At 41.6% G+C, this 21,520-nt stretch overlaps 1 protein-coding gene across 2 annotated transcripts in view; it reads right to left on the bottom strand.

Moving 5' to 3' along the window:
• TPR (translocated promoter region, nuclear basket protein) overlaps positions 1–21,520 on the bottom strand; it is a 66,022-nt gene that overhangs the window by 14,669 nt on the left and 29,833 nt on the right. For both annotated transcript variants that reach the window (XM_075936750.2, XM_075936751.2), the window contains exons 28-43: positions 20,736–20,873; positions 18,531–18,662; positions 17,719–17,849; positions 17,140–17,350; positions 16,609–16,755; positions 16,151–16,349; positions 15,444–15,649; positions 14,225–14,286; positions 11,864–12,072; positions 11,328–11,600; positions 9,727–9,875; positions 7,864–7,947; positions 4,451–4,651; positions 2,016–2,147; positions 1,346–1,436; positions 107–291 (exon numbers count right to left, since the gene is read on the bottom strand). In XM_075936750.2, the coding sequence (XP_075792865.2) occupies positions 107–291; positions 1,346–1,436; positions 2,016–2,147; positions 4,451–4,651; positions 7,864–7,947; positions 9,727–9,875; positions 11,328–11,600; positions 11,864–12,072; positions 14,225–14,286; positions 15,444–15,649; positions 16,151–16,349; positions 16,609–16,755; positions 17,140–17,350; positions 17,719–17,849; positions 18,531–18,662; positions 20,736–20,873 (2,550 nt within the window). The remainder of the gene's footprint in view (positions 1–106; positions 292–1,345; positions 1,437–2,015; positions 2,148–4,450; positions 4,652–7,863; positions 7,948–9,726; positions 9,876–11,327; positions 11,601–11,863; positions 12,073–14,224; positions 14,287–15,443; positions 15,650–16,150; positions 16,350–16,608; positions 16,756–17,139; positions 17,351–17,718; positions 17,850–18,530; positions 18,663–20,735; positions 20,874–21,520) is intronic.

The following is a 21,520-nucleotide window of genomic DNA, read 5'->3' as shown; positions in this document are numbered from 1 at the left end:
TAAAAATAACAGTTTGATCAAATACACAGGACTAAAACCTTATTTGCCAAAAGCTACAGAGTGAATTATTTTCCTTCATTTTCTAAAGCGTTGAGTGACTTCCTACCTGAACGGGTGGTCCCAGTTCCTGGGGTGGAGCATGAATAGTCAATCGTGGGGGTAGAGGATGCGGTGGTCTGCGCGGTGACTGAGGATGCCGAGAAGCCTGCCTTTCTGAAGCAGATGTTGGCTGCTGTTCTCTTGAACTTTCATGGGAGAAGGTTGACTCTGCAGCACTTGTATTTCCTTCACCTAAAACGCAAAGAAATATAATGCAATAAAAACACTGTACTCCACAAATCTATGACCAAAGTTATTCAGAAAGTATATTTTTAAATTTATGGTCATTAGCTGCAATGACAGAATTATGAGAACTTTATAAAATTGATATACACTGTACAGAATCACTGCAGCCACTACCCAAATAGCATCAATTCTGAAGAAGCTCGAGGCATTTAAGATGAAACTGTAATAAAAACTTTCAGAAGAGATACCAAAACTGAACATCAGGTGAACATGCTAAAACAGACATTTCTACATTTGCAAAAAAGCAGCAACTAACAGGGACACTTGAATGGTGCGCCTGGAGCCCTAGATTTAAAAACTCATTTGAAAGGCCACATGTCTACTAGATAAAGAACCCATTAGCACCATGACAAGCAACTGTTCAGCAATGACTCAGAGGGAAGAGAATCATCTACTGATTCATCAACAACACTTTTTGCAACAGCTAGGGTACGTCTAGACTACAGGGTTTTGTCAACAGGGTTTTGTCAACAGAAGTTTTGTCGACAGATACTGTCGACAAAACTTCTGTCAACAAAGAGTGTCTAGACTACATCCAGTTCTGTTGACAAAGCAAGCCGCTTTGTCGACATAACAGTGTGGACACAAAGGACAGTGCAGATGCAATAATGCCTTCTATCGACAGAACTCTGTCAACAAAAGGTGTTATTCTTCGTAGAATGAGGTTTACATACGTCGACAGAACTGCTGAGTTTTGTCAACATTATGTCGACATAACTCAAAGGCAGTGTGGACGCAGGTATAGTTTTGTCGACAAAAGTCCACTTTTGTCGACAAAACCCTGTACTCTAGACACGCCCCTAATGTTTTCTATAGAGATACAGAATACACCCAGTTCTAATTAGTTTATGGAATTTAACTGAAGCACATCCCAAAGTGTGCTCCTGTAAACCACCTAATTTTTAAATTTGCAATACATGTTTTAATAGAAGAACTCAAAGGTTTGCACATGACCCCTTCCACAAGCCAAGACTTTGGAGAAAGCCAAGATTAGTTATACCACTGTTTTGGGAGTCTGCTGCTCTCTGGTTGCTTTCTCCTCCTCCCATGCTCTCTTCAGTTTCGGTACAAGGATCTGTTCCATCAGCACCCTAAAAAAAAAAAAAACATAAAACATCCAGTGCAAAATACATTTATTCCAAAATCTCAACAAGATCAATAAAGTGCTGGAGGTATCCCGGAATGGTTCTTCCTTGTCCAAGGAATGCATCTGCTTTTCCAAAAAAAGTTGAAAAAATGGATGCATTTTGTTGGCATGCCTGTAAGCCTCATTTTATGAGGAAAAAGGGATGTTCTGAAAGAGGGTTTTCCCCCCGAAATTTGGCCCCATGTAGATGGGCCAAATTTTGGAAAAGCCTCTTTTGGAAGTAAATTGGAAAAAATATGCAATTTGGGCACTGCAAATGGCATTTCTTTTCCAATTTATATTTGTAGTCTAGACATAGCCTATGTGAGTACACTCTCACAGAGTATAAGCTTGGGGTTAAGACAATGTGGAGAGTTTTTACTCAAAGAAAACCAGTTTCAACATGAACTATATTTATCACCCTTAAGTATAAAATTCAATGTACTTGGATTGTCTTTTAAGGTTTTCTTTTCTCAACATGTGGATTACAGTAGGAACAAGCTGTGAAATCCTCAGGAGATTCTCATATACCTACAATCGTTACCTCAGCATCATCTGCTTCATATCCATCATTGCCATCAGCACTGCCAGTTCCTTCATTACTGTCATCACCTTCATCCCCCATTCCTGTATCTTCATCATCATCGTCATCCTCCTCTTCCTCATCTTCATAATCCTACAAATATAGCCTTAGTAAAAGCTCAAAAGGATCATATCTAGCTCTTCTATAGTTCTTTTCTTCTATAGACCTCAAAGTCCTTTACAAAGGAGGTTAGTATCATCATCTTAGAGCTGGTCAAATCATTCTGTAGTGTGCTATGAACAGAGATTTCTTTCTAACGGTCTGTCTAGAGATGCTCAGAATTAATATTTATACAAACAAATTTCAAACTGTAGGTCAAGTGAAAAATTTGTTAACCGGAGTAATGTGCATCAATAGATGCATGAATAAGTTTATACATATAAGTGACTAATTAAAATATGCCCTCTTCAAGGTAGTTCTCTTCTATGTTTGTTCAGCATCTGGATAATGAAGCCAGAATCTCAGGATACTGGGTAATATGAATCAGTTGCATTAAAGCAAAAAATCTCAATGGGTAATGTCAGTGTAGTATATATTACAATTATTTTTATTTTTGTGAACCAAGTAATAACTGTGGATTTCACACAGGAATTTTATTTCAAACTTATTTCTTTGCTGAAATCCTTTCCATAGCTAGTTAGCAGAATCATTTCATAACATAAATAAGCACTTCAGTTAACTTCACATCAGTTCAAAAATTAAGCTAAGTTCAGACAATAAATGTAAATATTCAGCTGTATAAAGAAGTGAAGAACTCTGTAAGTGAAGTTTGTTATAATTCTGCTCAAGCCAGGTCAACAGTCGCACACAGCTTCTAAGAGTGCATATGTTTTCCTACATTTATCATTAAACCTTAGACATTGTAAACTGTGAGTTAGTGAGTAGGGTTAGAAGACAAAATAAAAAAAGAACTAGTTAAAAACCACTTAGAAAAGTTAGATGTCTGCAAGTCACCAGGGCCTGATGAAATGCATCCTAGAATACTCAAGGGCTACGTCTACATTGGCCCCTTCTCCGGAAGAGGCATGTTAATTTCCAACTTCAGAATAGGGAAAGTAGGAATAAGAGATCCTCCGGAAAAGGGCTTTATTCCGGAGGATCGCGCCAGTCTAGACGCTTTTTTCCAGCTTTTTCCCAAGCCGGAAAAAAAGCGGCGGACATGTTTATTTAAATCCCGCGGGGGATATTTAAATCCACCGTGGATTTCCTTATTCTGAAGTTGGAAATTAACATGCCTCTTCCGGAGAAGGGGCCAATGTAGACGTAGCCAAGGAGCTGATAGAGGTGGTATCTGAGCCTTTAGTTATCATCTGTGGAAAATCATGGAAGACAGGAGAGATTCCAGAAGATTGGAAAAGGGCAAATATAGTGCCCATCTATAAAAAGGGAAATAAAAACAACCCAGGAAACTACAGACTAGTCAGTTTAACTTCTGTGCCAGGAAAGATAATGGAGAAAGTAATTAAGGAAATCGTCTGCAAACACTTGGAAGATAATAAGGTGATAGGGAACAGCCTACATGGATTTATAAAGAACAAATCATGTCAAACTAATCGGATAGCTTTCTTTGATAGGATAACGAGTCTTGTGGATAAGGGAAAAGCGGTAGATGTGGTATACCTAAACTTTAGTAAGGCATTTGATACGGTCTCGCATGATATTCTTATCAATAAAATAGGCAAAAACAACTTAGATGGGGCTACTATAAGGTGGGTGCGTAACTGGCTGAATAACCATTCTCAGAAACTAATTATTAATGGTTCACAATCCTGATGGAAAGGTATAACAAGTGGGGTTCCACAGAGGACTGTTTTGGGACTGGTTCTATTCAATATCTTCATCAACGATTTAGATATTGGCATAGAGAGTACGCTTATTAAGTTTGCAGATGATACCAAGCTGGGAGGGGCTGTAACTGCTTTGGAGGATAGGGTCATAATTCAAAATGATCTGGACAAATTGGAGAAATGGTCTAAGGTAAACAGGATGAAGTTTAATAAGGACAAATGTAAAGTGCTCCACTTAGGAAGGAACAATCAGTTTCACACATACAGAATGGGAAGCGACTGTCTAGCAAGTTGTACTGCAGAAAGGGATCTAGGGGTTATAGTGAACCACAAGCTAAATATGAGTCAACAGTGTGACGCTGCTGCAAAAAAGCAAACATGATTCTAGGATGCAATAACAGGTGTGTTGTGAGCAAGACACGAGAAGTTACTCTGGAGATATTTAAGAGTAGGTTAGATAAATGTCTATCAGGGATGGTCTAGACAGTATTGGGTCCTGCCATGAGGGCAGGGGACTGGACTTGATGACCTCTCGAGGTTGCTTCCAGTCCTAGTATTCTATGATTCTATGACATTAAAGATCACAAACTACAAATAAGTCAGACATACTTCTTGCTCGCCTTCATTTTCCTCCTCCTCCTCCTCTTCATCATCGCTGTCAATCACAATGACATCATCTTTCTTGGATTGACCATCCTGGGATGATGAGGTATTCTGTTGATCAGACTGAAGAGGTCCAAGATCTATTGGGAGGGACTGAGAGGTTTCTTCACTGTCTTCCATGGGAGCATACTCCCCCTGGGTGACACCCTTTAAAAGGGAAAAGAAAGTTACTAAAACAAAACTTATACATTGTATACTTATTTTTAAAAATGTCTGCCAAAGAGATTAAGTCAATTTACAATTTCATTTACCTTATAAAGCCCTCCACAAGTGCTAGGACTGTTGCTACACTTCAAAGGTGGAATTACCCTATCGACTAATCGAATAGTTGATTAGTCAACTAGTCGCTATTTAACATCCTTAGTTCAGAACCTAGATCAGACTTTGGTCCACTTTACACAGCAGCAGTGTTGTGGTAATCTGTTTGTGACAGTCATCTTAACTGGTTGCAATAATTAAATTTTTATTGTGTCCACTCAGCAGCTGGGCCACAAACCAGGCAAATACAAGAATTCACTCCTACCAACGATGGTACCTGTGTTTGTACTAATGCACTTTGGACAATATGGACAGGTATTCACAGTGGCTGAACGAGAATTGCCCAGAGGTTACATAAATAGAAACTAGCTGACATCATATGTGCAATATAAGCTAGTGTACTCTGATACAGAGCACTCTTAGAGAAGCTCATCAACATGCAAAAGAGTAGCAAGTCAAACAGAGACAAGACAATCAGAGCAGAATGTATTGCTGGCAAAGGAAAAACATTAATTGCCACAGATATTAACAGATATCAAGTGGTATATAAACACAAACTATAGTTGAATTTAACTAGGCCACTAATCAGTTTCAAATGCATCTAAAAAGATGAAATGTAGCCAGAGCCTTGGACAAAGCACTCTTTCCAATACAAAGGGAAAACTAACTCTAGGCTTCTCTTCTGCTATTCCAGACTGAATGAAATTCTTACAGAGGTTCATCATTGGCAAGCCAGCTACAAAAGTAGTTTAAAAATGTTGTATATTATTCTAGTTTGATTCAGCAAAAACAGTAGCTCATTAAAACATTTAAAGAATTTGAACAGGATGTATTAAAGCTGGATAAAGATGTTTGGAAAATAACCATCTCTTTTCAGATATTGGAAATCACTTTTTTGTTTTTTTAATCAAGAATACTTCACATTTCAGCACCCATGACTGTTAAATTACAAGAGCTAGTTCTAGATATTTCTGCACACCAAGGGTATGTCTATACTTCACCATTATTTCAATATAACTAGCGTTATTTTGAGATAACTGATGGTTTATTCCGAAATCTGTAAACCTCATTCTACCAGAAATAACGCCTATTCCGAAATAGTTATTTCAAAATAAGGTTTATTTAGACACTACACTGCTGCTATTTCGAAATATTCCCTTACTAGGGCCATTCTAAGTTATTCCTCCTCAGTGCTTCCTGGGGCTCTAAATCGAGACAGCACGTCTACATTAGGGAAGCCTACCTTGGACTAATTTTCAGGCTTTCCTGCAGTGTAGACGTGCTATTTTGAAATAAGGAATTGCTTATTTTGAAATAGCCATGTAGTGTGCCCCAAGTGACTTGACTGCTTTGTATTAAATTGCTTAGCAATTGAATTGGATTGCAATAATCATGTTTGATTTCTTGAAAAGATATTTCAAGTAAGTTTGGGGGTGGGATATTTGTAGTTAAAGGAGAGCCAGCCTTTGAACACCTTTTGTGTGTATGTAAAGTTACAGGGAGAAAGAAACAACATGATTGTGAAGACACAGTATCTTCTAGTGGTTAGAGAAAATCCATTCTATGGAAAAGTATGACCAGATGCAGGTATGAGATACTGAATTTTATTTCTTTGATGTAGAAAAAGAAACTTAATTCCAAATTTTGTGTCTTAATATTGCCATTACTTATTTTAGGAGAACCAAAAATCTGACTCTAGATAAGTACAAAGGGCAGTCGAAGATACTGGGCAGAACTACAGACATTGCCTTCACTCTTTTGTGACTCACCCCAGTTCCTTGTGGTTGAAATGTCTCAACTATTTGTCACAATCTGTCTGCAATATAAAACTAAAAATGAAAAAAAGTATATTCTGGGGGAACAAATCAAAGAATTCAAGAGTTTTGAACTCTCAAACCCAATCATGGCTCTGATGAGGATTCCTTTAATTCCTATGTCTCAGGTCCCCAATAAGTAAAATTACTCCATAATTCAGTCGCAGTACTTAATGCTTATATACTACTAGGAAAGTGTCAAGTTTTATATACTTGGTTGCTATGCAGATATGTGAAAAATCACAATCAAAACTAAATACACATTGAATGGAACTTACAGCCCTAAAAATTATGATCTATATAAACTGATTTCCATAATAAAACTCTACATTATGAGTGATACTAGAAGACTTACTGGGTGTTGCCCGGTCAGCTGGAGGAACACGATACCCAGACCAGCCCCTGGTGGCTCTCCTCAGTCTGGCACGGGAGGTGGGGAGAGAAACCATCCAGATGCAGGGAGCGGGGAGACCTGCATTAGTCTGGAGGCCGGGGAGGTGTAGAATGGAGGCTGCAGAGACCTCCCACCGATGCTCCTTGGGCCTGGGCCAAGAGGGCAAAGGCCCACACAAGCCAGCCCTGATGCTGATCCCTGAGCTGGCCCGGGGATAGGGAGAGGAGGCTGCATAGGCCATGCTGGGCAGCCCGGTGGTGTTTGGGAGGGCAGGGAGAGGCAGGGCTGTGCTGCTTGGCCCCGGTGGTGCTTGGGGGTGGGGGGAAAGGCACGGGAGAAAAATGCAGCAGTGGGACCCACAGGGGCCAAAGGGAAAGGTTTTGGGGCCATAGGGGACCTCTTCTGTGGGTCGCTGGCCAGCAAGATGGTGAGCCCCGTTCACAGCTGGCCACTCCCTGCCTGATGCAGCTGTCCCCAACAGTCACTTTGCAGTACGACTGTCCCCCACGCTCACTGTGCCCACTGGTGACAATGCAGTATCATGCCACTCTAATGAGCCCCCTCCCTTCCCATATTTTCGAAAACATTTGAATTCAAGGCACGTCCCATTTTCCTGACACAACCAAACCCTGCCTTGTCTTTAAGTTAGCATAAGAGGAAGCTGCATACCAAATTTGGTAGTCCTAGCTGTTACTGTTTAGAAGTTGAAAAGGCAGACACACATCTCTAATATATATAAAAAAGATTTCATGAAAATGTTACTATCAACAAACACTTTTCTAATAGTGACTAGATTGATATACAATGCTAACTTCAGCAACTGCTACCATACCAAACTGGTATTTGCAAGGAAGGGCTGTTCACTGCAATTAAAAGTAATTTTTTTTGCTTACTTCTCCAATGGAATCTTGAGAATCTTGGTTGTAAGTTTGAGTTTCAACCTCACCATCAGTGCTTTCTTCTGCCGTGACTTCCTCCTGAAAACGCATATTTTTTCATATTAAGAAAGATAACCAGCCAATTTTAACTACCATTTCTACACCAATGGCCAACACCTTCCTTTCACCAACCATCCTCATATTTCTGCTTTCTGACATCTCCTTACAGATGATATATTAGATTCCATGTCCTCTCTACATCTGAATATCCAGACTATGTCCAAATATTGTTGCTTCTTTCTCTATAACTTGAAGACCTGGCCTTCTCTCTGTCCATACTGATAAAACTCTTACCCAAGACCTTATTGCTCATTTTCAATTTCTGCATCTCCTACCTTTCTGACAACCACCTCACTCCTTTCAGGTCTATTCAAAATACAGTAAACTTCCTATAATCTGGCACCTTTAGGACCCAGGGGGTGCTGGATTATCAGATATGCCGGACTATCGGAAGGGGGAGTTCTGAGGGGTCTGGGGTGGGGGGGATGCCACCCCAGATCCCTCATAGCCCCCCCTTCCGATAGTCCGGGTCTGCCCAAGGCGTCCCTGATTCAGCCGCTGCTGAAACTGACCAGCAGAGGCTGAATCGGGGACGCCTAGAGCAGAACAGCTGGAGTGCTGCCAGGTTGGTCGAGTAGCACAGACCCTCGGCACGGCGAGACCAACCTGGCAGCACCCCAGCTGCTCTTGGGGACGCCTGGGGCAGATACTGATCAGCGGCTGACTCCAGGAGGCCCGAGGCAGAGCTGCTCTGCCCCAGGCTTCCTGGAGTCAGCCACTGGTGAGTTTCAACAGCCGCTGAATCAGGACGCCTAGGGCAGAGCAGCTGGGGGGCTGCCGGGTTGGTCCCACAGTGCCGAGGAGCGGCGCTACTGGACCAACACCCCAGGTGTCCCCAAGTCAGCTGCTGCTGCTACTGATCAGCGGCTGACTCCAGGAAGCCCGAGGCAGAGCTGTTCTGCCCCGGGCTTCCTGGAGTCAGCTGCTGGTCAGTTTCAACAGCAGCTGAATCAGGATGCCTGGGACAGAGCAGCTGGGGCTCTGCCGGGTTGGTCTGGTAGCGCCAACCCTTGGCGCGCGAGACCAACCCGGCAGCACCCCAGCTGCTCTGTCCCAAGTGTACCCAAGTCAGCTGCTGCTGAAACTGATCAGGGGCTGATTCCAGGAAGCCGGGGCAGAGCAGCTCTGCCTCGGGCTTCCTGGAGTCAGCTGCTGGTCAGTTTCAACAGCAGCTGAATTGGGGACATCTGGGGTGCTGCCGGGTTGGTCCCAGAGCCCCGAGAGGCAGCGCTACGGGACCTACCCGGCAGCACCCCAGCTACTCTGCCCCCAGCTTCCCCAATTCAGCCGCTGGTCAGTTTTAGCAGCGGCTGAATTGGGGAAGCTGGGGGCAGAGCAGCTCCAATGGTCCGGCTGCCCGGAGCACTTCCAGGTTCCTGATGGTGCCAGACCATCAGGAGTGCTGGACCATCAGATGCCGGACCATCGGAGTTTTACTGTACTTCAAAGATCAACTGCCTGGATCTCAAGTAAGAGAGTTTCCCTTAAACTAATAAAAATTATGTTCTTTAACATACTGCCCATCATTAAAATGCAATAACTTCTGCTTTATTTGGAAGTTCCAGGTGAAGGTTATTTCAACGGTATAGAATTTGGCAATTATCACTTTCAAAAAGCAACACTTCGCTTTGCCAGAATCAGAGTTTTAAAACCTTTTCAATAGGATTCTGTTTCAGTTTCCTTGTCAAAAACATATTTCAATCTCAAATCCTGTAAGGGCAAAATTATTAACTGGAAGTATTTTCCAGTCTTACAAACCTCAGGTCCAACTCTCTGTATGCTTCTCAATTTCTTTGGAAGAGGTATATCCACCATCTCCTCTGAAATTTGGTCTGAGTTGTCTACTGTGCTGTCCTCTTCCTCCTCTCGTGGACGCTTGGGCAAAGAAGAACTTGGGGTAGCTGAAACTTAAAAATAACACAGCGGACTTTTTCAAAAGGTTTATGGCACACAAAAAATGTTTAGGAAACTCACAGAAAAGTAGATGATTTCAGACTCCTCTCTGAGAAATTGCCTCTTTCCCTATACTCAAACATAGCAATTAGGACTGGACAGAGTGTCTTCTTGTTGGCTCTTGGAGTGGATCACACTGGGACTGCCAGCAAAACTTTCTGAGCGATAGCCGTCTCCCCATCTCCACCCCGTGCAACTGGCATATTTTTCAGTCATCTTGTTCTGGACAGAATGTAATTGCTAATATTTCCATAGGCAGTGACAAAAACAATTACAGTGGGTATTTTTGGGGCAAGTTTTGCAAAGAACAGAAGCTTCTACAATGATAGAATAATACTTTTTTTAAACTGTCATATAATATCTAGATTATTGTGGGGCAAGTACAGTACAATTATAGAATATATGTTCAGTTATTTGATTTAGTTTGTTTCCTGCAGTAGTCATTTGCAAAAAATTTAGAGCCAAATCATCCTTTACATTAAACTCTGAATCTTCATATCAAAGCAAGACTGAGGAAATCAAAATGCTCATGAAGGGAGAGCCTGCTTTTTCTGGAGCCAACAGTTGAAACATCCAGCAATAGTTTGAAAAGACACATGAACATTCACTTCGGCTACGTCTACACTGGCCCCTTTTCCGGAAGGGGCATGTAAATTTCACTAGTCGTCGTAGGGAAATCCGCAGGGGATTTAAATATCCCCCGCGGCATTTAAATAAAAATGTCCGCCGCTTTTTTCCGGCTTTTAAAAAAGCCGGAAAAGAGCGTCTAGACTGGCCCCGATCCTCCGGAAAAAGTGCCCTTTTCCGGAGGCTCTTATTCTTACTTCAAAGTAAGAATAAGAGCCTCCGGAAAAGGGCACTTTTTCCGGAGGATCGGGGCCAGTCTAGACGCTCTTTTCCGGCTTTTTTAAAAGCCGGAAAAAAGCGGCGGACATTTTTATTTAAACTTCAAAGTAAGAATAAGAGCCTCCGGAAAAGGGCACTTTTTCCGGAGGATCGGGGCCAGTCTAGACGCTCTTTTCCGGCTTTTTTAAAAGCCGGAAAAAAGCGGCGGACATTTTTATTTAAATGCCGCGGGGGATATTTAAATCCCCCGCGGATTTCCCTACGACGACTAGTGAAATTTACATGCCCCTTCCGGAAAAGGGGCCAGTGTAGACGTAGCCTTCTAGTTTAATCTAAGATACCCTTTGGAAGTGTTTTAGGACATATGTTTAAAAGGCAAAACTTTTGCAAGAGACAGAAGATAGGCCAGACCTCAGCCTCTTTGAAAACTTAGCCCACAGTTTATTCACAAAGTCAGCTGCTGTTACATGATATTATGGCCTGATTCAATGAGGAACTGTAGTGGTTTGGACACACCACGAGATTAAGCCCTTTATAATATTTAAGAGAATGAAACCAACCTGTGCCAAACACTGCTGTGGAAGTAGAGGGTCTTTCTATTTGTGAGCTCTGTACAACCTCCACAATGGTGGGGGATGGCTCTTGAGTAGCTGGCTCGATCTGAGGATGACTTTGCTGAGTGGGCTGCACAAAAGCTGTAGCCTGAGTCTGTTGTTGAACAGTTAAGATGGGTTGAGAGAGAGATGTCTGGACATTGGGACTGGTGGAGCGTACAGATCCACTTGTGCTTCCAAAAACTGGAACATGTTCTACTGGTCCTTCTGATTGCATAGCTGGAAAGCGAATGTTAGCACATTTTAATTGGCTTACAGTTATCTAGTATAGTTCACAGCACTTTTCACTTGAGAAAAGAGTAGGCAGTAAGATTTAATGTTTCTCATATTTAGCCAGTTAAAAGTAAAAACAATAAAAGCACAAAGGTCATGAAGAATAGCTGAACTTATGTTCAACTTTGAAACTGACTAGATTTCAAGGCAGAGATGCCCTTTGAAAGTTATTTTATTTTAGATAACAGGCCTTTATCTATAACACTTACCTTCCTGGGTTTCCACCTGCGTTGTGGGCATAACTGTGGCTGTTGGAGTAGTGGTTGGATTTGTAACTGTAGCAGGAGTAACCATTGGACGAATACTGGCTCTTGGAGTAGATTTACTCCCAGGTATGGCAGTAGCAGTCACTTTACTTGGAGTTGACACAACAGGAGTTGGCTTAATGTTTGCTGTCGGTGGATCTGAAGTGCTAGCACTAGAAATAGGACACTGGTTTAATTTGTGCTAACCAAGTTGGGGGCAGACTTACAAGCATATCAAATTCAGTTTGATACAAACTAACAATATATCAAATGTTCATTTGAAAAAGTTTCACAAATTTAAAACGGATCATGGAATAGTACTAATATATAAACTATATTATGACTTAATTGGCATCAATCTGACTTGCTGGGATGCCCATATGGTGGAAGGTGATCATGAAATGATTGATTTCTTGATTCTACAGAAATGAAGAAGTCAGAGCAGAATAAGAATCATGGATTTCAAAAAGACGACAAATTCAGAGAACTGGAAGGCAGGATCCAATGGGAAGAAAGGCTAAAGGATACAGGAAAGTTGGCAGCTTCTTGAAGAAAGGCAGAACAGCAAACTATCCTGATGCAAAGGAAGATAGCAAGAATAGTAAGGGGCCCAACATGTCTCCATCAGGAGCAATTTAATGACTTGAAAAAAATCAAAAAGGAATTCTACAAAAAGTGAAAACATGGACAAATTGCTCTGGAGTACAAAAGAATAGCACAAGAAAGCATGGATAAAATAAAAAAGGTTAAAGCACAAAATGAGTTGCACCTAGTAAGGGACATAAAAAGTAACAAGAGGTGACTCTTTAAATACATTATGAGCAAAAGAAAGACAAAAGTGTACTCAGTGGGGATGGAGAGAAAATAACAGATGGCATTTACAAAGTAAAGGCATTTAGAATTCCTATTCTGCTTCTGAATGCCTATTCATGGGGAAAAAAAAGTAGTAACCAGGTATTTGATACAATTAATATCAACAAGAAGGGATGCGTGTAGGCCATAATAGATAAAAAACAGGTTAAAGAATATTTGAATAAATTAGATATATTAAATTCAACAAGGCCAGAAGAAATTCCTCCTAAAGGTGCTTAAGGAACAAGCTGAAAACATCTTGAAAGGCAAGCAGAGCACTTATGTTAAAAAAAAGGAAACAAAAAGGACATAAGGAATTATAGGCCACACAGTCTAACTTCAATACCTGGAAAGATATTGGGACAAATTATTAAACAATCCACATATGACAAGCCTTCCAGCGAATGTTCAGACTAGCATGAGGGCAATGGCTTCTATCTGTAAGGAACTTAGTAATGCATGGATATGTGATTTGCCCATGTGACTCCAAACTCCACCTTACTGCTCCAAACTCCACCTTGCTGCTGTAACTTTGCACGGTAAGACCAAAGGATTTCCTTCCACATGGAAAAAGATATAAAAGGCCCTGGAAACTAGGGAGCAATCGACTACCCGATAAGTCCATGCTGCTTATCGAATAGTCAAGTCGACTACACGCATTCCCCCTCCCCTCGCTGCTGCCTCTGTACCAGAAGCAGCTGAAGGGGGGGGGGGGAGAAGAGGGAAAGGAAGGAAGGAGGGGCAGGAGCCAGTGCTGGGAGGAGCTGTCTTAAATGCCAGTTCCACCTAGCATTGCGGTGCTGCTTGCCCCCCCAATATCAGAGGCGGGGGGGAGGAGGAGGGGGGCCTGCTGCTGTGAAGCAATCCTTGTCCACGGTGACCCAGATGTGGGTAAGGGCTGCCTCGTGGTAGCAGTCCCAGTGTGCTGGGGGTCCCAGAAAGAAGTTGGGACTTCCTACATGGTGGTGGAGGAGGTGGTCCCTGTGGTGGTGAGTTGAGGGAGATAACAGGCTCCTGACCCCCAGGACTCAGGCAATGCCAGGTAAGAATCCTAGTGGCTCAATACATGGGGAGAATATCTGCCAAGTAAGATGTATGCCAGTGAGTTTTACAGTCACATGTCAAGGGTCAAAACCATTCCAAGAACAGAAGTGTCAGATTATAAAGCCATAAAGATGCTTCAGAGGCTAGTGTAGTATCTAAAAACACTTGCAGTTTTTCAAATGGACTACATTTCAAGTTCACAGTATACCTAAATGTGGCAGTTTAGCAGTTAGTGACTTAATGGGTTAGTTTTGCCTCAGGAGGCAAACAGTTCAGTTAGCCCATAGCTCAGCATTAGCATTAAGCAGTTGGTAACTTCTAAAAGCTATTCAAAAATTCTTTAATGCAAAAACCTTTAATTCATTCCTACAGTTCAAAACAAAAAATATATAAACATAGCAACTGGACAAAAAACAACCTGCAACTTACATTCCTCTTTCACCTGAAGCTGGAGTAGATTTGAGTGTGATCTGCCTCTGCTGTTCTGGAACCTATTAGACATAAGTGTTCCTGTAAATTATATGCTTCCTTAGCCAAACATTAAGCCCACAGGCTCTATTATCCAATCCAGAATGCAATTTTGATTACTATTTTAGTAGACAGAGCTCTTTAATTTCAATTGTTTCAACTATCAATTTGGTAGAATACCAGGTGAAGTTCCATGCTTACTCTCAAATATTCTGAGTTTGCTCAAGCAACTCAAGTATTTTCTGGGATACCCTTGATAATGAAGTTTTTTCAGTCAGCCCAAAAGAGTACTAATTAATTCTCTTCTATAGAAAGGAACAGTATTTACTGTTGGACCCAGATGCATATTGCATGTGCAAATAAGACTGTAGACAGAGCCAACGAGAGCAGCAATATTTGAACAGCTCTTGTGGGAAACCTAGTTGTTGAAACAACTATATGCTTTTATTAATAGTGGAAGTTTGAACTACACTAGAATGATTCTTTTTAATATTAACTTCAAATGCTTTAAAGAGCTGTTTCCCTTCTTTCCAAGACCATTAGGCACAATGTACTTTTTGGGTTCTAGTCATGTTATTCTGGGGATCGAAAAGGTTGAAAGCACCATGGAAAAAGGCTGAGTCTGTTGAATATGTTATCAGAGATATGGTAAAAGGAATAATTCTAATTCACAACTGCTCCGTTACTGTGAACTCAAAGCCCACCCACTATTAGACACAGACTATCCCATTAACTGTTAGACAGAAAGTACAGGTTGGGAAGAAGAACCCCAGTGGCTGGCCTGTGGCTGGCCATGGAGCCCTGATGGCCCCTGTAAAAAACAGCAAGCAAATGGTCTGGTAGCACTTTACAGACTAACAAAACATGCAGATGGTATCATGAGCTTTCGTGGCCACAGCCCAGGACAGCTGAGCCCTGGCGGCCTTGGGGTAATGGAGCCCCAGTAACTCTTGGGCTGGTGGAAGAGCGGGGAGCCCAGGGGCAGGGGAGCCTGGAAGTTTGCCGACAGACCCCAAGAGAGCCTCGGTGTCTATCAACAGAGGGGCAACCTCCCCTGGTCCAGAAAACTCTTCTTCAGATCCGGTCAAGTCCGGATGGTGCCGGACCAGGGAGGTCCAACCTGTATTCTGTTTTTCTCCATATGTGAATACAGCTAACAAAGGCTTCACACATCTTGTACCTTATTAGTAGACTCTGGAGGCTCATCTCGCTGTTCATGGTGCCTCTCTTGTTGTTCTCTTAACTCTCTCTCCAGGCGGCAAATGCGACCTTCATACTGTGATTTGAGTGCACTCATCCGCACCTCCAATTCAGTCTTTTGCTCTTCTAGTGCACTACTCTTTTGTTTCCACTCATCGTTTTCTTTTGTCAGCTGTTCTTTTGTACCTAATCAAGTAACACAGCATTCAGTCTTTTCAATGTAATGCCACCTATCAAATCTTTGTGAACTGAAAAGTCTGTTTGCTTTTATAAGTACTTTAAGAGACCTATATGTATTAACACACTGTAAACGATAAAACTATTTTATTCAGTGATAGCCCGTGTGATATTTTCAAAAATAAGATAGCAGTTGTAAATATGAAACCTCAAAAGATGGTACATTTTCTCCACACATCAAAAGCTAGCACTCGTAGTTTCTTTCCTTTCTGATTAACACTGAACTTGCTGAAAGGAATTAACGCCCTTTGCACTAACAAGCTGTGTGGGATAAATACATGGGTGCTAAGCAAGGACAATATCCTGACTGATCTATTATAACTCTATGATTAGTTATTGGACATTTTAACTGGCTCAGGTTTACCCAAGATGATAATGTTTTCTCCAGCCCTGGAAGCTTTTCCACAAAACTAATTAAAAAAAGGTAAGAGACAGAGTAAGGTAGCTTACCAGCTAATTGTGCAATTTTTTGCTTGGCAGCCAGCAAGGTCTTTCTAGTCTTCTCCTCTTTCTCCGTTATCTGTTGCCTGACTTGTTCTTCCTGTGTAGTTTTCTCTTGCAAATCTTGATGAAGACGAGAAAGTTCTGACTGTCGTTGAGATACCTGTTCCTGAAGAGTTCTGGCTTCACTTTCTTTTTCTGCTAAATTCTGCGGTGGAGGGAAAAGGGGGAGGGGTGAGATAATTTAGCTACCAATTACAATAAGCTACCTTAAAAGTAGGTGGTGAGTGCATCAGACACAAAACACAGCTCAATGAGCTCTGAGATACTAACTTATCACTTCAGTTAAGATAATAAAGTTCTGAGTAGTAAAACATTCCAGGTCCTGAGAAAGAGGAAACATTTGACAGGGCACAGTGAAGATGTCAAAAGATATATAGAAACTAACAATATTGTCATCTCTTTACCTTCTGTAAATTTTCTATCTGATTCTCCAAGGATTTTGTCTTTACGTCAGCCTGGCTGAGAGTCTCTTTCAGTTCTTGTATTTCCTGGGCAGAAGCTTTCTGTTCTTGTTCTTCTGCGTAAGACTGAGTTGATGTCTCAGCAACTACCTGAAACATGGCAAACTGACGTCACATCCAGGTTGTGGGTTCTGCTTTGGTTTTTTTTTTTTTTAAAATGAAACGTCAGGTGTAGAAAGCTATCACTTTTACACGCAACGCTACCAGATGGGCTCTAATCATCTCAAATAGTCTAAACAGGATGCGGAAAGGAATTATAATGCTCTCTTAAGAGCTGTGCTTTATACATTATACATTCAAACACCACATTATTCCTTGGAAAGCTAAAAGCCAGAATTTTGCACGCTAGTTTCGGTATCAAAAGTAACATTGAGTAAGTTTTTATAACAAATTCAGATTATTATAAGCGATAATGAACATGAAGACTGCTCAAAGTGTGTGCTTCAATTTCTTAAAATCAGAATTTACAGCTACCTTGTCATATTGTGCTTTCAGCTCTTCATATTGAGTTTTGTATCGTCGCCCAATTTTCTTGACTTGTGTTATAGTTTTGACTTTTTCTTGTATGTCAGCCACTTTATTCTCTAGCTCCTTCTGAAGAGTGTCTTTTTCAGTTCTTATTTTAGTTAGTTCATCTCTGAGGGTTTGGACCAGATTCTGGGTTGTAGTTACAGATGCATTAGATCTAAACACCAAAATTAGATGAAGATATGTATGAGATCTTGCCAAGAGTTAAACAAAGTCAATACAGTTTGATATTGCTATATTTTTGTAATGTCATAATTCACCATAAGGGAATTAGCAAAATACCCACAGCAAATCAAATTATAAAAAGTTAAACTTGGAGTTATTTAGCTACTATTTTAATGTCCCATTTTCAAATACATTAACACTTTCCTTTTGGTAACTACTGAATAAAATGAGTTAAATTGCTGAACAAACACCAAAGGTTTTATGGTGTTTGATTTCCAGATGCTGTCCTATTTTAAACATTACATAGTAAAAATGACTTTTAGTATTCAGAACTTTTCGGCAAGTTTCTGTATACTGTACCTTGCTATTTCTGCTTTAAGCCTGCCCGTTTCTTCATTCATCTGTTGTATGCGTTTGGTATTTGCCTCCTTCTCTGAAAGGAGTTTCCGATATTCTTCAAGATCAGAATCTTTCTGTTGGCTCAGTACATTCTGAAAGATATTTATAACCTGAATTGTCTTGATTCTTGCAAAAGAAAACATTTCATTCTACACATGGTGGTGATAAGGAAACATTGTAAGGAATCACTGAAACCAGTTGTAATAGATATGACCCATTTAACAACTTTTATTATTTTTTTAACCTAATTTATCAAAGACTCATCTAAGCATTGTTTTTGGATGAGACTGTGATGTATATTTTGATTTGGGGATAGGTATTTGGTTCTTTGGAGTGAAAGAATCTAATATATGTGATTTCTGGTTCTAATAAGAAGTTATCACAGAAGTCTGATTTGTCTGCATGATTCATGAGGGGCAAGAGGACCTGAAAAGGACTGTCTGTGGCTCCCTAACAATTAATATAGTAATTTGGTGGCACACATTTGTTATCAGCTTGGTGAAGTCTTATAGTAAAATACATCACCAGTCTGGGATATATGCCCCTATTCTGGCAGTCAGACCTGAGACTGGTGCTCTTAGCTGTGCCCCAAATCTGATAGAGTGATAAAGCAAACTAATGGTACCCTATCAAATTCAAGCCTTATACATACATATTCATTAATGAGGTTTCATAGAACAATTTCAGTCTTCCACTACTTTTCAGGCGATGGGGTTGATCTACCAGCACGAGTTCTTTCATTTGTATTTCCTTTTTGAAAAGATGCAACTCACCTGGGTCCGGGCCTTCCAACGTTTCACATCCTCTTCCAATAGCTTCTTCTCTGCCTGAAGCATTCCACTTTTTTCACTCAGCTCAGCATTAGACTCTTGTAAAGGTAAGATGTCGGACTCTAGTTTACGCACCTAGAAGATCATCAGTTATTAAAATATACCCCCATCTCACTAGGGGAGAAGAAGGGATTTTTGTCAGACTAGCAGGGTGATATACAACCCAGAAAGGGAGACAGCCATGACTAGGCCCCTCCTTTGGTTCTCCACCTCACATTGGTCAGCCAGAGGAGAAATAAAAAAATCTAATTGATGGTGGAGCACCATTCCTAATTTAAATGCCTTTTCATACTTTCAGGGGGTGCCTTCACTGGCCAATGCAAACATAGATTAAAAGGTCAGACATTCCTAAAAGTAAATGACACTTAAGATTTCACTGGTGAATCTTGAACATGTAAAATAGAAGGTCTAAAGTCTTCAAAAACTGAGACTCCCCTTAGTATCCTTATGAGGTGGAGGGTGGAAAGATACAGAAGTGAGCTGGGTTCTAGGGGTAGACTGAAGAGGTCCAACACTGAGTTACTGCTCATATGATGAGAGTGGAAGCCCTGTAAGGCACACTGAACACCGTTAAATTCCTGAACTATGAGATATGCCACATAACACTGGGCAGGAATGTGAAGTTAATAAAATTGTAGCCCACAACTTCAGCCCATCTCTTTATATTTCTTTTATTTTGTTGACTGTCCTGATCAACAGTGTATTGTTAACGGAGTAAGGCCATGTCTTCACTAATCAGAAGATTGAAGCTGCCGCAATTGATCTTCCAGAGATCAATTTAGCGAGTCTAGAATTGAGTCTAATTCTGCTATATTGAACTTAGAGGCTGCCTCCATCAGCATCTAGTACTACAGTGAAGAGTAAGGGAAGCTGATGGGAGCATTTGCTCTCATAAACCTCCCACTGTGGAGATGGTGGGGAAAATTTGAAACAAAGTACAGTAAAACTCCAATCGTCTGGCATCCAGTGGTCCAGCACTGCTTATAATCCGGCACCAACTGGAACCCGGAAGTGCTCCGGCCAGCCGGACAATTGGAGCTGTTCCGCGCCACTTCCCCAAGTCCGCTACTGCTGCTGCTGAAACTGACCAGTGGTGGACTTGTGGAAGAGGCACAGAGCAGAGCAGCTGAAGTGCTTCCAGGTTGGTCCCGCAGCACCACCCCTTACCCCCTGCTCAGCGCCTGGCAGCACCCCAGCTGCTCCGCGCTTATGCTGAAACTGATGAGAGGCAGACTTGGGGAAGCTGCGGAGCAGAGTAGCTGGGGTGCTGCCAGGCGCCGAGCAGGGGGGTGAGGGGTGGCGCTGTGGGACCAACTCGGCAGCACCCCAGCTGCTCCGCCCCCGGCTCCCCCAAGTGTGCCGCTCATCAGTTTCAACAGCAGCGGACTTGGGAAAGCCATGGGGCAGAGCAGCTGGGGTGCGGCTGGGTTGGTCCCACAGCGTCGCTCAGGTGAGGGGCAGTGCTGCAGGATCAACCTGACAGCACCCCAGCTGCTCTGCCCTGCTGCTTCCCCAAATCACCGCTGCCGCTTGCAGCCCCAGCTGGCCTGTCGACAGCGGCTGCGTGGGGCTTCCACTGCCTCCCTGCATAATGGCAGAGGGTTTGCCCCACGCCGCGCCGTTCCCCGCCGCCCCCAGATCCCTCCCAGGCCCCCCCTTCCGTAGTACCTCCTGATACTCCGGCATATCCGATAATCTGGCACCCCCTGGGTCCCAAAGGTGCCGGATTATCGGAAGTTTACTGTATATTGACTCCAGCTACGCAATTAACATCAGCTGCATGAAGCATCAATTCGTGCTCATACTTATTGTGGTAATTAATATAGCTGGAGTAATGTATTTTAATTCGACCTTCCCTTTTAGTTTAGGCTTGGCCTAACTATAGTTTTTTTACTTTAATTAAAACTACTTGAAACTTTCTGCATAGTAAACAGGGCCATGTCCTCTGACATCTTAATTATAACGAAAATCCTCTCAGTTGTGTCCACAGTGACTTTTCCCCACATTATAAATAATGTTTTCCAGCATATAATTTCTGCAATGTGATGTTATAGGTCAAACAAATCCACATGTTGATTCATTCAAATTCTCCTTCAAATACTCACTTTAATGTGTCTGTGAACTTTGTACACAAGTCTCATCACTAACCTTTGCCTGCAGTTGTTGTAGCTCTTGTTCTAGCCTCTCTTTCTCTTCTCTCAGCATCTTGTTGGTTTCTATCAACACATTCATGGTTTCAGTCTTTTTTAAGAGTTCCTCATGCTGAGCAATTGTTTTTGCTGTTACCTGTCAGGTCAAAGAAAATCATTAAAAACAACTGGTTTAGCTTTCTTTATATATGTATGTTCAAACAACTTTCATTGGCATTAGAATTTTGAAAGCTACCACTGTATGCATAAACTCATGTAAACACTTTTTAAAGAGATGAAAAAAATTAATATGTTGTTTAAGCACCCTGAAAACAACAGATTTCCCCACAAGATTGTCTCTACCATTTCTCCAAACATGTCTTTTGACTGCTTCTTAAATATCTGTTCTGCACAACCTATTCACGTTAAAACAAGTTCTGGAAGCATAATTGCTATCTTTCTTTTGAGAACAAATTCATAAGGCTAGAAGTAAGGCTACTGCAACTGGACAAATATCAATCCCAATTGAAACATGTAGATTCTTGTATACTTCTGAGCTTTAGCTTATGTTTACACTGCAGATGAGGTGCTAGCTCAGGTAGAGCTCTAAAAATACTCTTATAAATAGCAGCATAGCTGAGGGTAGCATAGATGGTGGCTTAGGCTAGATTCTTAAGTATATACTCATGGTGTCCAGCTGGCTTCATACTACGACATTGTAAGTTTTAGCAAGCTAGCACATTTGTCTACGCAAGCTTGAAAGCACACTCCTAACTGCAACACAACTGTACACAGTTGCAGTAG

This window comes from Pelodiscus sinensis, chromosome 9 (assembly GCF_052426305.1).
Source record: "Pelodiscus sinensis isolate ZL-2025 chromosome 9, ASM5242630v1, whole genome shotgun sequence".
NCBI classification, from domain to species: domain Eukaryota; kingdom Metazoa; phylum Chordata; order Testudines; family Trionychidae; genus Pelodiscus; species Pelodiscus sinensis.
Note: the sequence above shows the minus strand (reverse complement) of the source record. Positions and strands in the feature narration are given on the sequence as shown.